General features: G+C 40.6%; 1 protein-coding gene across 1 annotated transcript in view; it reads left to right on the top strand.

The window, feature by feature from the left end:
* Positions 1–16,795, top strand: part of PCSK2 (proprotein convertase subtilisin/kexin type 2) — a 107,768-nt gene that overhangs the window by 63,046 nt on the left and 27,927 nt on the right. The window contains exon 6 of the mRNA XM_080407837.1: positions 13,593–13,669. Coding sequence (XP_080263963.1) covers positions 13,593–13,669 — 77 coding nt within the window. The remainder of the gene's footprint in view (positions 1–13,592; positions 13,670–16,795) is intronic.

Raw genomic sequence — 16,795 nt, forward strand, 5'->3', positions numbered from 1 at the left:
TGGAGCTGAAGTTTTCTGACATCTACTATTTCTTACTCAAAGGTGAACAGCAGGTAGCCTTACCTGTCTTCTCCTTCCACTTTGGTGACATCTCCAAACACAAAGCAGTCTCTCTCTCACAACTTTTGGTAACTTGTCACCAGCTAATATGCTAACAGCTTCCCCCACCTTGCTGAGAGGCAGGCAGAAGCATATTTTTGGAATAATTATCTTATCACATAAGCAGTGAAGCAGAGAAATGTTCTACTTCTGTTATGAGCTGCAATTTCCATTGTTTGCTAGAGGAACAAAAACATTATTGAATAATCTTTACGGCCATGAAAGAAATAAAAAATAGTACAGGCAATAAATTAGATGCTGCAATATGTGCGGTGAAGCTTAGCAACAGCATAAAGGATCTTTTAGAAAGTCTGTGTTTCCTTCATTAGCATGAATTTCTGAGTATTTCTTGGCCCTCCTTGCATGCTGCCAAAAGGACCGGCAAATTGTGCTGGAGGCTATGAGCCTGGTCTCAGTGATCTACCGGTATAAATCATCAGTATCTCCACTGAAGTCACTGGGGCCTAGTTGTGGGGTTTTGTAAGTTGACAAAGCTCCATTGACATCTACTGAACCGTGCTGCTTTGACCCTGATGATCTGCCCCACAGAAATCCCAGCTGATGTAATTCCCCGAGTCAAACAGAGTTCACGTATAACTGGTGGCGAGAAAAATGATACCCTGCCAAGACTGAAATTTGTTGGAAACCCTCTGAAGACCTTGAAAAGTTCCCAGTGTCTCAGCACTGTCATTAATATCAGCCCAGGGGATCCGCAGTAAAGCCAAACCATAGCAAGTCAGGTTCATACCTGCCTGGCATCGGCGGGTGATTTCAGTTAGGTATAGGAGATCCGATTCCTACAGCACGATTTTCAAAAGAGCCAGAGACTGCCGTTTCCTACACTGCCATTCAAAGGGTTATTGAGCCCATGCAGTAGACACTTAATTTCAATAAACCTTTCCTGCTAATACATCGGTATTTTATGGGCAAACTCTGTGCTTGTGATTGTTGCTAGTACCTATTTTTAATTGCAGTGTTGAAGTATCACTTACATTATCAAAAAAATAAAGAACAGAATAAACTGCTTCAGATGCTTCAACACAGCCAGCACATTGGTTGGAGTTGGTTTTTTTTGCAGACAGGTTTTCTAAAATAAACTCTAGCATAACAATTTCAAATTATCAACCAAAACCTGGGATAAATTCCCAATACATCCTTCTACTAACACTGAAAATTCAGTAAGCACACTGTTTGATGCATGCTGTTAAAGCAGATGGTGGCAGAAATTTCATCAAGAAATTGTTGAGACAAAATGAAACCTCTCTTTTGCCAGGATAGGAAGATGGATCAAGTGTTTAAATGCCAGGCTGATGGATGCCTTAGCAACTGAAACTGATGGCCTTCTGCTGGGCTGTTTGCACTGCTCGGGTGGCTTCATGCAGCTAAGGGGCTGGTTTTGGCATTTAGAAAGATGATTGTTCGGGACATGCAAGACAATGAAGTTTCACTGGCATAAATTAGAAGTTACTGGGAAAAGAATGAAGTTCTCTGTTTCAGACTTGGCTATTTTTTTCTGTTGTTCTGTGCAGGATCAGCTTCTGGGCTCCTCTCTCTGTTCTGTGCAATCTGGGGTTTTTCTCTGAACATATGAAAGGCTGAAAAAGAGATGATGCCTTCTCTGATAAAATCAGCCAGGCAAATAAGGTTCTTTGTGTACTTGGAAGAGGGTCCTGGGTTTGTCATGTAGAGAAAATGCTTTGCATCTTGGAAAACGTAGTGCGGTTGTGCAGACAGTCCTCCCCTGCTCACAACAGTAACTGGTTTTGCAGTACATGTCACAGTGGTGCTCGTGTACTGAAGTCTAAATAAGATGACTGCACAGCTGCTCTTCTCTGCCTTATAGCTAATTAATACAAGCACTGCTAATGGGAGAGAGAAGCCATGGTGCTATGTAAAGGAGATGTCAGTGTCTTCTTATTTTGTGAAAGATAAAAATGTTTTGTAATGATAGACGTTATAACAGCCTTCTAGCTTTCAACTCAATTAAAAAGGTGGAACAGCAAACAGAATTTGAAGATGATTTCTCTGGATTATTTCGTACGGCCAGAGGGCATAGAAAGAGGCTTTTTCTGCAAAGGAGACTGCAACTTGTAAAGGAGGTGTGATTGCCTTAAGGAGAGATGATTTGTGCCACATACAGACCTGTGTTTGCAGCTGAAAACTGGATTTCTCTCACTGAAAGATGTTCTGCTAACTGCTTTGCTGAAGCCAGTGTGAGAGATCTGGACCCTGAATGCTTGGCAAATTCTGGGGCTTGGTGCTTCACGCTATCTATATAGCTGGAGTTGGTGCTGCTCTACTGATGTTGGTCTCTTCAGGGAGAGGCACTGATTTATACTGGGTGTAAAAAACAAAGTACAATTCTTTTGGAATCGAAAAGATACTAATATATTGTAGTTGCATTTGCCCGAGATTATTTTCAGAGCAATGAATGCTACAGAAAGTTTCCAGCTTTATTCTAGATTAGAACCACCTAAAAAGGATAATCTTCAAGTTAAATGCGTGCCTCGTGTGCAAGCAATGTGAGATGCTGCCAAAGACACTTGCTTTGCAAGCTAAAGACCTCACATTGTCCACAGCATTTATTTTTCTCTATAATCAATGTACTTAATTAATCAGCTGCACACTGAGAAAGTGCAAGGTGGCTAATTGCTTTAATCATTAAGCAGTGGTATTAATTTTCACTTAAGGCATCGTCAGTGGAAAGTAAATTAAGATTGCTGAAATGAGAAATGCACAGGAATAGAAGAGAGCAGATAAGGACATTTGTGCATCAGTTCTGGCTGGAGCTTTTGAAATTGGCTTGTGCCTCTCTCCAGGATTTCTCAAAGTAAGTTTTTTGGAAAAACATTCTTCTTTTATTTGGGCAAGAAAAGTAGAGGGAATATGTTAGTACTCACTGTTTGCCATGAAGGGACCTGGTATTGCTTTGTTTTGCTTTTTTGTTACTTCTCTTTCTGCACGCCAATTAGCTTTTGGAACTGTCCAGAAATCTTCCATTGGAACAATATTTTTGCTGGTAAAGATGAGTGATTTATAAAATCAAGGTGTCCATGGGAAAATAAAAGTGAAACATTTCTATTTTGGATCAGTTCAACCTCACTTTAAATGTTTGGCTTGTAGAACATGCTGAATTAAAACAGCAGCAACAAAATCCCACTCTGGTGTGTGGTCCACTTGGGAGAACAGGGTCAGACACACACACAGTCCCCTGGAGGCAGTGCACAGCGTGTAATTTAAAACCAAGTTCAACTAAGTGAAATAAAGCGCTCTGTTTCCCCAAAGTGAATATACCACTTTTGGGCTTAAAAAAAGCAAAACCACTTTTGAAGATTTTTCCATTTTGAAGTGTTTTGGTATTTTTTTAAATTTTCTATTATTCAAAGAATAGTTATTTTAACCTCTTGTACTGTTTAAGACACTAACCAATGTAGAAATCCCTGAATATCCATCAGTATTTAAATGGAACTTAATTAAAATTCATGCCGTAGTTACATTTTGGCTGCCAAGGTATTACCAGGGAAGTCTGAATTAGATGGGGTGTGTGGGAAACACTAGTCCCTCACAAAGCTTCGCCTAAATTTCACAGGTGTTAGGGAGAGACTTTCAGGCCTAGTGATGATTTTGGCAGAGTCTCAAACCCACTGTTAACTAGTGGGCATGCAACTGGTTTTAAAAGGGGAGTTTTGGTCAAGCCCTTTGGATAAGCCAGACTTGCAGAAGAGAGCAGAGAGGCACGAGGAGTCCGCTTTTTTCGGTGAAACTGTAACAGCCTAAAGACAGTAGATAAAGATGCAGATGATCTCCAGTACTTTAAACACCTCTCCTTCACTGAGCATGTAGATTAATTTGGTTCATCTGAAATGAATTCAATTTTTTCTGTCCTGGCACTTCATCTTGGCATGGTTGCTTTGCACTGTTTGATTTTAGTTGTATACATTTACATTCTTCGTATTAATATTTTACTTCTCAGTAGCTGTGTAGGTGGTGAAGATGTTTTTAAATGCCTGCCCTATTTCACATTGCTTTGATTTAAATATAATGTTCTTCTTTTCTGTTGCATTCCCAACAGAAGCAATAAGCATAATGTCTAATAAAATGTTGGCCTCTTTGAAGTCACTGGTAATTTTTCCATTAAGTTCAGAGCAATCAGAAATCTGGCAGATCATATAAATAACACATTTGTAATGTTTCTTCTATTGTGTATTCTGTATTCTGGGTTTTTTTAATCATCACAGAAAGATGTATAGGCCTCCTGGCTTCAGCTGAGCACATAATACCAAGGGCTGTGGAAACATGACTGCCCAGGATAACACGTTTTACTGTAGAACAGGAGCTTGTATTTGATGAAACTTCAGCCATTTCCAGTGCTGTGTAGCTGTTGTTTGGTGAAAGTTAAATGGATATGGTAGTGCATACCTCAGTCACATGTTCCCTGTGCTGTCTTTTCTCATAAGCTTTGATATAGGTTAGGGATCGTTGGAGATGTTCTGCAGGCGGATTGTGGTCTGGATTTTATTAGAGGAGGTGAATCTGTCTTTGAATATATACAAAGGAGAGCACAGAGGCTGTGCTACATTCAAGGGCTTAATAATTCCCATGCTAGCACACGTTTTTTTAGAATTACTTCTTGTGAGAAACTAAATCACTTTTATTCAGTGGCACTTAACTCAGTTGCAGAATTAGTCAACAGTGATACCGTGTCTGACGGATGTAATTATGAATCTTTATTTCAGTCAGCTAATGGTGTCTAGGATTTTTCTTAAATTTACACATCCAGTAAATTACTGTGAAAACATTAGCTATGATCAAATACACTAATCTTTAAGAGAAGAACCTGTAATGATCATGTACAATTGAAAAGCATGAACACTTGCAAAATGTAGTGTGTGTGGATTTACATGAGAATGTCTGTTCTGAAGATCCTACCTTCTCTCCCTGAAACTTTTTATGTAGCTGTCCATCGGTTTTGCTAATTCCACATGGAATAAACAATGCAAAATTTTTAATTAATGCAAAAGCATATAAAGTGGTCCATTAAAATCCCTGAGAACCCTGCATGTCTTCACAGATAGTCATATTACTAATGCTCCCCTGGGATGCTCTCAAACTATGCTAATGAGGTTAGCATGCAACTGGGATAAAACAAAATAGATATTCAAGACCTTTTAACTTGAAGGCATGCAAATCAACCTGTGTTTGCTTTTTGTGACAAAAGAAATGTAAATAATAGTTTGTATTATGGTTTTTGAATCTCTTCTCTGAAATTTTCAACTCCTTTTGATTCACCTACAGTGTTGCTTTTATGTGCTCATTCATCATCATCCATATGCATACAATTTAGGTGAGGTACCAGTTGAGCAGTTGTTAACAGTTTCTTCTCTTGTCAGCTGAGAAGGAGGAAAACACCAAACCACTTTTCTGTCTCATCTGTTCTTCCTTTCAGTTCTTTTGTATCACTAGAATAGCTCTCCCTGTCCTGCGCTCTCCCTGAGCACTGCAGATCGGGTCTGTCTGTTGTAGCTAACCCCCAAACCATCTAAGCCACTTCGATTTCCCTCTTTGGGAAGCTGCAGTTTGCCTCTTTTGTAACAACAGATTGGTGTAACCTGTTAAAGTGGTCATCCTGAATATCCTGCCAAATTTGGTTTATGCCATTATAACTGCATGTCCAGTATTCCTGCACTTTTCTGTGCAAATTGCTGATAATTGATCAGTTTTTAATGACTGTGACTGCGCAGCCTTTGCGGTCACAAGAGTGATGTGGGTGCCAGCACCCTCTAGCCACGCACAGCAGCAGGGAAGTGTTTGCTCTCCCAGTGCACGTGGTCACTCTTCACCCAGACTGTGTCATGCTAAGTGACTGGATTCAAATGACTGCTGAGTTTGTATGGAAAACTGAGCTATAGATTTTCTTACAGTGACGGAAGAAATTATCCCTTATCCACCATTTCCCACTTCAGAGACCTCTATGCTGGGTGTGATCTGAACCCAGCGGGCTGTGTTTGGTGCGAGAGCCCATGGCAGATTTTGGTAGATTGTAGTCTGGGCTCACGGGCAGGAACAGGAGGGCTTAGCTCCCTTCAGTTCCAGCTCATCCCTCCAAGAGGCTGTAAGTGCTGGCTGCCATCAAAACACTGCCAACACAACCTGTGCTGCAGCTCAGCACCCGGCGTGTGTCTCATGTATGGACAAACTTGTCAGTTATTTTTTACAGGAATATAACAAAGAATAATGGACCTGAACCTCATTTCTCTGCTGCCAGCTTTATACCTCTGTTGCTCTCTCAACTTCAGTAGGTCATGCTAATACGTAATCAAAGTATCTGAAGGCAGAAAAGATCCATGTATTTGGCAAGGGAGTGTGTGCCAGGTTTTTAATAAAATGGAACACTAAAGCTAGATGAAACGTGTGTTCACAGTATTTTTCAGTAAAAGTCATTACAGTGTTTGTATTTGCTTTTATGATAAAATAATCCAATTTATCTCTAGCCAGTTAGATGCCAGGTTTTTTCTTCCCCCTCCCCCCCAAATTAAAGATATCAAGGAGTTCACTCCACAGCCTGAAACTTTAAAGCTTTAAATTTGCTACATGCCCTGAAAATCTTTAACAGTAACTAGCTGCCTAATTTATTTTTATTGTACTAATTTTGTTGTCTTAGCAATATGCCTCCCTATGAACATTCAGTACCCCTTCAGTATGTTGTAGGTATAGCTTGAAGATTTTTTTGCAGCCCCTCTGAAAATTAAGGAACGTTTGACTGAGCAGAAATAGGTTTCGGGTTTTTTGTAGGTTAACTTGCTGTTGCCTTCAGAGCTGTGGCTCCAAGTAATTAACAACTGGTGATGTGCTTCAGCTTTCCTCCACATCAACTTGAAAATTGTGGAGCAGGCTAAGAATGCCAAGAGGTGAATTGTGAAGCAGCATCTTTATTACAAGCACAAGTTCATTTGGCTGCTTGCTTTTTAATAAAGTCTCATGCCTGCCTCAATTTCTTAGGCTTTTTCCTATGTCAGGTGAAGATGCAGGCTTCCCTGGAGGAAATGGAGAGTATCTCAATAAACTGGTTTTATTTATTAAAACTTTTGTTAGGAAAAAAAATTTAATTCTCCACTACTTAAAAATTCTGCCCAGCCTAAATTTTCTTTGCATATTTGTGATTCTTTCTTTTTTTTTTTTTTTTTTTTATCCTCTTTGACTATATACCCCTGAGCTGAGCATTAGCAAACAGCTGCAGAGAGTTAGATGGCATTTAGTTGGATGTGTTTGCAATTCCATTTTGTTTACTGGAAAAACATTCAACAGTGTTGGTACCTACAAATGGAATTGATCATTTCTTCTGTTCTTTGAAGCTTTAAAAAGTTTGTGCTTAGATCTACCTGTGTGGTATACATCACCGCTGTACTGCCCAGGTGCTTTATGCCCACGTGAAATAAAAAGTTGTTTATCCCCAGCCTTTCTTGGCTTGGAGAGCACCAGCCGGCAATGTAACTCATGCTGGTTTTCTGATTTGTCTGCAGGGGAAGTAGGAAGGAAGTTAGTGCTGAAAAAAAATAAGAGGTTATGTGACATTGTAGTGCCAAGTGATACGTAGAGAGGAACATCAGTTGCTTGACAAAGGAAATCTGTTCAATGTAAAGAAAGAACACAATGTAAGATGATCTTGGTGAAACTGTTTTTCTTCATAACTGTAATTTTAAACATAATGCTGTCTTAATTAAGAGAAATGTAAGAGTTAACATGAGACTCCATGAGGTTTTTTGGCTGCATTTTTTGTTTGTTTTTAAAGCTAAGCAGTGAAAAAAGTTTCAGCTTTGCAAAATACAAAGTTACATCAGAGGTTGGACAGCCAACCTGTCTTCCTATAAGTTCTAAGAACTGGAGGATTAGAATTGTTACTGCTTGTTATCTCAACTATTTTTACTATTCTAAATTAAGCAGTAGTCACCTGTTGTGTGTAGTCAATTTATCCTCTTTTGGCTGTAATTGCACTAGATTTGCTTTTGACCTAATCCCAGATGCTTGGTGAATGTTGAGGAAAGTGAAGTAACTACAAACAGAAATCAACATTGCAGTGTGCTCTGTACTTGCTCGGTCTGTGGCCAGGCAGGGACACTAGTGAATACCTGAAACTGGAATACTGGGAGGGCTTATGGGCACCTCAGGTGTTATTCAGGACCCAGCACACTTCTCTGCTCAATGCGTTTAAAATGATGCTCAATGTATTATTATTCAGTGACTGTTTTGAAAAGGACGGCGGAAGAGTGTGCTGCAGTCTTATCCATTATTCAAGATCTGGCTGTTGGTGTCTGGCTGTGTCTTTTTACTTTTGTGATGCACCTGTAAAAACAGGGTAAAAGGCTGATGTTTCTGGAGGGAGATGACAGCATTTGCCAGCAATGAATTTGCTCTTTAAGGTTAATATTTTTGACCATGGCCCATTATTTTGTGGATGTATTCTCGGTCTCCACAAGGTCTTGAATGCAGCTCTGAATTTGCTGGATAGTAATATAGGATATGTAAATGAGTTCATGTGAAGGCAGAGCTATTTAAGAAGTTGCAGGTTTTTTTCATGTCCATTTAAAAAAAAAATAATCCACAAAACAAAGCAAAATAGCATGTTTCCCCTGGCAGAGAGAAAAGGGCTTACTGTACTGACTACTGACTTAGCAACAGTGCCTCAGTTTTTCATTAGTGACCTGTGTGCCTTACAGCACCTCTCCTAGGAAAAATGTTGCCTCCTGGTGAGCGTATTCCATTTTCTTAAAGCTTGTGTGTACAAAACTGAATTTCATTTTTCCACATGACATTCGGTGTTATTTTAGAACAGTTCCTCTGAGATGTTATATGTTGTAATTTGAGCCCAGGGGTTTGCTCACTCTTTGGATCAGGAAAGAAATCAAACAGGCAAAAGGTATCTTTCTGCCTCAGATCTCTAAGGATTTGCAGTTGCCTGAAGAAGCTATGACCAGATGCCACCTGTGTTAAAAATCTTTCTCCTCTTTTAAAAGACACAAATCTCTGGGCTAAATTCAGCAGTGCTTTAACATCATGAATAGAATCAGACTGTGACCAGTGGGACTTGTGTCTTTAATTGTTTGTCTCCTGGACTAGCATGTGAGCATAGGCACATTTCTTGAGTCACAGAGAAAAAGAGAAGTGTGTGTGAATTATGCTTCAGAGGCTTGTAAAGCCATATAAAAAATTATGGGCTTGCTGCATTATTCAAGGTACATAATTTTATTATACATCTGAGCAACACATGGGACAACTGATATATTGTTATTGTCATATTTTACATAATGAATGTTTTACACAGAAGGTTTTACTGCATGTATTTTTAAAAGTACAGGCAAGTTCTTTGGGAAATGTCAGTCTAAGATTATTTTTAAGGCAAGCAGAATTTTATACATAGGCAAAAGTAGTCTATTCATGTCGTGGTATATAAGCCATTACTTAATAAAAGATTGAAAGAATCTCACCCGCTCATCCAGTACTCTTCTGTTAGCATCTTATTTGGGGTAGTGGCTAGAAAGGAAAAATAGAGATATGCCTTAAAATACGATACCATTCCTTTCTGTAATAGCATTTTAATTATATAATAGACATTATTTATAAGTAATTGTGTATAGATGGTGACTGATAAACATCAGGTTCTAACTGCTTTGCAACAACAAACTGGTTTTGATTGAACCTGAGGGATAGGATTATCTCATTCTGAGACTGTGTGCCTAATGACTAGTCTAAGGCTGGACTGCAGTCTGTGATCAGTGCCTAAGATTGGTGGCTGGAGTTGCTCCCTGGTGAAAAAGACCAGGCAATTACCTTGAAAACCAAATATTAGACACTTCAAGTCTAGGAGAATTAACTGCCAGACGATGAGTTTTGCATTAAAACTGGGAACTGAGTCACCTGAATAGAAAAGCAAAGTGTTTTCATTTCAGTATGCCATTGCAGATCCTCATCTGCACTGGTTTTGGTTGCCACCTCCTGGGTTCCTACCCTGATTAAATCCTAGCAGTAAGTTCCCACTTGCTGCCTGCTGGGGAGTCCAGCCTGTGGAGGAGAATGGCAGACCACAGATTTTAATACTGACTTCTCAAAACACAAGATGAAATATTCTAGCTGTCCACTGAAGCAGTTCCCTTTTTGGTCCGGTGCTGAAACTGATTTAATTTGTCACTGGTTTGTGCTTTAAAAAAAAAAAAAAATTAAAAAAGGTTGAGGCTTAGATGTTTGAGGATTTGATCTTTAAATTAGGAACTTGAAGCAGTCCATTTGTACTTGTCGCTGCTGTTTCATTGCCTGTTCCACTGCTTCCATAGTGTGGGCGGAATATTCCTTCATGAAGCTGAAACTCACTGTCTTTTCTCAAAGGTCCTAATGAAGATAAATTGTGCAGTCAGCAGTTGCTTTCTTTCCAAGAATTCTTCTTAATTTTGCCCTTTGTGGATGGTTCCTGCCACATTAGATATCTTTTTCCTTTGAGTGCAGTGATCCAAAATCAAGCAAGTAAGAGACACAGGATGTGGAAGAGTGCTGCAAACTTTGTTTATAGCCTGCCTAAAGCAACCTTTCCATAAGCTGACATTTGGGTTCATGGGACATACAGCAGAGCTGCAGTCTGCTGTAGGGTGGCTGAATCTTTCATGCTGGAATTCCTTTGCCTGATGCTACTCTGGCTACGAGTGGTACATCTGCACAGCTAGAAGGGCTTTTCCGTGTGTCATTTTTGCACAAGGGAATTCTAGAGTGGTTGATAGGTACCACAAGGTGCTTGCATGTCTGATGATGTCCTGAAAAATCAATCTCACCAGACCCACTTTGAGCTTAGGGTCTTCTATGGAAGTAGGACTGCATTTCTTCCAGATGGGAAAAAAACACAGCAGACCCGCAACTGAGTTTAAATTCTCGCCTGTACAATATTTTTAGAGTGAAAACAGAGCTTCTGACTGAATAAGAAACTGGCAATGTATTGAACTAATTGCATTTAGTACTGAGTTAGACCATACTTACCTGAAAGAAGCAATCTGAAATCACTGCAGCTAAGCTTAGTTATTTGCAGTCTGCATAGTTTCTAGGCCACGTCTGGTCCAAGGCAGTGAAGTTTCATTAATTTGTGATTGAAATGCATTTCTCTCCAAAGGTTGCCAAGCTAAACTCTGTGACAGAGTAGGTTTTATCTGCTAATTAAATTACTCTGAGAGAGTCATCGTTTCTATTTTGACTTTACTGTAGGATGTGATTCTCCAGCTTGCCCTGGTAGGAGCAGATAACTGCACTCGTTAATAAAGAACAGGACTGGATCTTCTGCTGACAAGCTCATTTTCTTTTACTGCCATGTGTTGGATGAAACCCGGCCCCTTGCACAAATCCTTGTCACCACTCCCCTGGACACTGCAGAATTCAGACTTGCTCTGTGGCATTAAGATGGGACGTCTGTGCCACGTGGCTTTTGTCAGGCACACTGGGTGAGGCCCGAAGGCTTCTAGCTCAGGATCCTGCCCCCAGCCGGTGGCCAGCAGCAGATGCTTGGGGACCAGTATGGTCACCAAGTCAGAGACTGTCTCCTGTCTACCCGATTATGGCCTCCCAGCTTCTACATTCACTGTTTCATGGACTGTTAGAGAAGGAGGAAGCACAGCATCTAATATCTCTTCCAGATTTATCTTCCGCTAATTTGCCTAACCACTTTATTATTTCATTCAGGCTTTGAACCTCTGTATTGCTGGGGGACAGTGACTTTTGTAACTCATCACATGTTCTGTGGAAAAGTAGTACTTCTTGTTCACTACTGCTTCTAAATCTCCCCTCTAGTGATTGCAACGGATTCCTGCTAGTTCTTGCATTATGAGAAGCAGTAAATAATAACTCCCTGTCCACCTTCTCTGTGCTATTCATGATTTATAGACCACTGCCAGATTCCCCTTCTTTCCCTGGCTGAAAAGTCATGTTCTGGTTACTCTTAGTTCATACAAATCTGTGCCATTCAGAGTGCTGTATAAGCAGTTGTGGTAATTAAAGAGGTAAATTAAACACACCTGGTCACAGAGACTTAGAAGCCCTGCGAATTTGTGGCTATAGCTGACATTATTGGAAGGCATCTTTCAGGCTGAAAATCAGGGCCTTGGTTTAGAGATACGGAGAGATCAACAAGGATATTCACCTGTGTCTGAGCTGAGAACAGCATCAAGCCGTGTGGTAACCATTCTGCAGATCTCTCTGCCATTCAAATGCTGCAAACTGTTTATTGTCCATGCTGAATCTAAGCAACGAGGCTTTCTGAAATGATCACCCCAAAAAATCACTGTACAGTAACTTGAAAGATACTTACTTTTGCCCTCCAAAGATCAAGGACAATGTTGTCCCTGTTTCGTTCTGGCACAAGTTTGGGGGAGTTAGGAGTTTTGAATCCAAAGCCCAAAGACTTTGGTGCTACCAATGGACTGTCTATTCCTGTACCCCAGGAACTGAGAATCTGCTGAAGGAGAATGTTTTTAGGAGCAAAGCTATTCATTCACGAGTCTCAAATTATCTTCAATAGCATGCTCAGCCAAATCTTAGAAAGAATGCAAGTACACATTAATTAAGAATTAACATAATTATGTTCCTTGAGTATAGTGTTTATTAAAATATAAACTCTGTGAACATACACTTGAGAGGAAGCTTCTAAATATTTTTAAAAGCTTAATTTCAGTCACCCTTTATTTATTTTTTCATTAAGAGAGAAGAAGGAAGATGGCACTTGACTTTCTGAAACTTTCCATTTGTTTCTCAGATTTAGCATCCGAAAGTTGCTGAGTGTCCTTAACTCTGCTGATAGGGCAAAATCAGAAATGATTAGATTTATATGAAAAGCAGAGACATGAGCTGACATTTTGAAAAGCGCCTGAAAGCTGCATTTGTGAATCTGTTCAGACAACTAAAGGACCAAGAAAATATGCAAAGGGATTTTCAGGCATATGTGCTGACCATTAATGCAGTTTTTACATTTGAATTTTGATAAATGTATGTTCTTAGGCATTGAGAGGCTTCTAGAAATCTGTCTGTTGTAGTACCACGAATGAGTTTTTGAAAAAAATAGTTCTATGATGACAGACTCAAGTGTGGTCACTTCCGCCACTGTTCGGGAAATGGGATTTAACTTTTGTCCTGCCACACCAAATAGCCCAACACCTATATACTGTTGTGAGTGTTGGTGAACGGTCCCTCAGCAGTAACCAGAGCTCTCACACCACCTCACCAGTTAGCCCACAGTTTGGAAATACTAATGGTCTGCAGGAGGCTTTGCACTCCAGAAAGCATCTTTCCCCAGGTGGCTGGTGTGGGAAGTGGCACAGCACAACAAGGACTGGTTTGTGTCCAGATGCATCGCACAGAATGAAGTGGACAAAGTTTGCTAATGATTCTCAGCTCCCCCTTCAATTTGTGTTCCGCTTTGCCCTGCATATCTGTTTTTCTGCTGACTTACTGAACAACTTTGTGTTTTGCAGAATGCCAAAGCCAGCTACGACTTCAGCAGTAATGACCCCTACCCCTACCCCCGCTATACAGACGACTGGTTTAACAGGTAATGGATTTTGATCAGCCTGCTCTTTGCTTTGGTTTGCTAAAGAAATTGCAAGTATTTCCTGGGAGTTGTGGAATGCCTGTTTTCTACTAAATTCAGCGGTTGCCAGAACAGAAGCTGCAGTCTCACTACTGCTTGAAAATTAGAGGTTAATTATGACTTCATGGTTTTTAGGTAACCTCTAAACAGAACCGAACAAACATTTTATAAATGAAGTTGCTGCTTCAGAAGAGTATGTATTTAGATTGTTTGAACACGTAACAGCCACATACCTTTTTCTGTCAGCTCTCCTAGGATGTGAGGGTAACCCAGATCTGTATAAACTGGTTTCCAGTCTATCATGTCTGAGGCAGTATCACTGCTAGTTTTAAAGGGAGTAAGCTAGAGACAGGAAAAGGCTTTGGGGGGAAAAAAGTCTTTTCACCTGTTCATAGACTTAAGAGGGCAGAAAAGCAGCATGGTGTAGAATGACCAGTTTAAAAACAATTAAATCATGTGTTAAGTTCTGGATTGTCTGTCTTTTCAACTTGATTTAAGGACAGTCTGCATGGGTGGCATTTCAGGGCTGATTCAGAGTTATTTCTAGCTGTTGGAGGAATTCAAGTCCATGTACTCTACTGGGAACCTGTTCCATTGTGTTTATAAACCTGGAACCAACAGTGCAGCTGTTCTTGTTGTGTTATTGCCCCTGAACACATCATGATTGCCCACAGCCCACTCCACCTTCAGTGTGTTCTGAACTTACCCAGCTTCCAGCAGGAGAAGGGCTGATCCTCAAGGTATGGTTTAGATAAGAATGGCTCAGAACAAAAGGCTTCAGATTTTGGAAAGTGTGGCTTTTTTGCTTCCCTAAACTTATTTTTTCTTAAAATGGAAGATGTTTCAACAGCCCTTTAAAAAACATGTGTGCCCTGAGTTCTGCAACTGTCCCATGAAAAAGCCCTTTCTGTCAGGCTCCTAGCAAGATGCTAATGTGGGCAAGGGTGCAGAGTCCAAGGCACACCTATAAGGTGTGTTTATACCCGGTGATCTCTGCATCCAGCATCTCTGGCTCTGCAGCATACTCCTCAGGGTCTCAGGTTCTAGCTTGGATTTGCAAAAATGGTTTCAGGATATTTTCGATGAAATTTCCAAATGTATTGCAAGCATTTACATGGCAGCACCACTGAGAATTTGAAAACTTCTAAATGTTTCAGGGCTCGGTCTTGGTGCTTATCAGAAAACATTTCAAGCCTATTTAATGTGGTTTTCATCTCTAATTTATGTATGGATGGTCTCAGAGTTTTGTATGAGGGTTTTGTTTTTATTTCTAAACAAATTAATTTCAGTTCTGTCAGAGTGACACAACAAAGAAGTGGAGCAGCTGTGCTTCCACCTCAGACACAGGCTTCCTGGAACGGATCAAACAGATTTAGGAGCTGTTATGTCTTCCTTTGTAGTCCTGCCATTTTTCAGCCAAAGCAAGATGCCAATGAGATTTCTCCTTCATTTCAGGAAAGGGCATCTGACACTTTTAAACTAGTATGAATCCAATTAGTGAATGGAAAGTTGGAGAAAGACTAGGGCTCTAATTTGTGAAGGTCTGCTGCCTTTCTCACTTTATTTATGCAAAGGATCTTTGTAGGAGAAAGGTATCACTTAGCTCTGGAGCAGCACGGAGGAAAATTAAATTTAGCTTTAGTGGATAATGGTAGCTTCTGTCATTTTCAGTGTGGAACTTCATAAAACTAAGTGTTTTCTGCCAAGCCCCATTAACACTGATTGTGCTGCTATCAAGTATTTTATAGTGGGGCACAGTTTGCAGTCCTCACGTGTTCTGCAAGGTGGCCCTGGAGGCAGAATTACCTCCTGGAGTCTCATAAAACGGGCCTCACGCATCCTGGATGTGGCAAGGGTTATGGTCTCTGGCCCCAGGTGCCTCTGACTAACTTCAGACACCCAAGTGAAGAATCCAGGGTGGAGCAGCATGGTCACCAGTGACCCGATCTGTAATCATTGAGAACAACATGATTCAGGGTGGTTTTTTCTATTTATTTTCTTGAGGGGATGGGGAGCTCAATTCAGGAGGAGGAAAACAATGCAGGATTTGCTTTGCACGTTTCTTTCATTATTCTTTCCCAAAAATTGGATATCTAGGAAGTATAGCATTCATTGTCATGAACCTTGAGATTTCTTTGGTGAGACGGAATTTTTTGCCTTGCAAGGTAAATCATGGGAGCAACACATTCAGTAAAGCAGCCCTTTCCTTCCTGCATGATTCAAGAAGGCTTTGCAAGATTTCATGTTTTCTCCAGGCTAAGATGCAAACCAACACACCATATCCAGCTGTTCAGGAGTAGTTGTGACTGTGTTTTATTCTGTGCATTTCTTTGCTGTGCTGTTAATCAAGCTGATGTGCTCATATAAGCTATTGTCATAACTTCTGACTCCTGGATTATTATTACTGGTAGGTTACAACTGTCTACCTGTGACACAGTCTGTCTATCCATATGTGTAGCCGCACAGGTGCGTCTGGGAAGAGAGTAGTTACACAGAAAAGCCATTCAGAGAAGCCTGCAGTAAAGGCTCCGTTTTGCTCAGTTTGCAGTCAGTGTTATATCTCCCATCGAATTTTATGCATGCAGGAGAATCAGACTCAAAATAGGATAGCATAATATCCCTTTTTCCATAAAGAATACATTTCTATGTGAGCAATTCAAGTGATTTGTGGAACGAGAAGCAGAGGACTGTTCACCAAGGGGCTTTTGTGAGCTGCCAGCTGCATGTGCAAAGTGTCATTACACTTTAAAAAAAAAAAGGATAGGTTTTTGCATGGAGTATTTCATTAATTGCAGCTGCTATGCTTGTAAGCACAGATTCCCCTTCTACTTTGTGCTTTTTAAGGCTTCTGGAAGCACTTTGGCCTTTGCATCTAGCAGCCACTGGCCTATGAAACCAAGCGGGGTGGGTTTTGGAAGGGGAGAGTGTGGTGCCTTGGGCGGGGAATTGCAGTCCAGCAGTTTGGCTGCTGTTACAGGGAGAGGCACATAGATGACTGGGTAGCTGAGGGATTTATTCCCGTGGTTACCACACTGACTGCTTGACTGTGTTCAGACCCACAGCCTGGGGACCAAGCCAGGATAAGGG

The sequence above is a fragment of the Falco punctatus genome, assembly GCF_963210335.1.
Source record: "Falco punctatus genome assembly, chromosome: 12".
In the NCBI taxonomy this organism is placed as follows: domain Eukaryota; kingdom Metazoa; phylum Chordata; class Aves; order Falconiformes; family Falconidae; genus Falco; species Falco punctatus.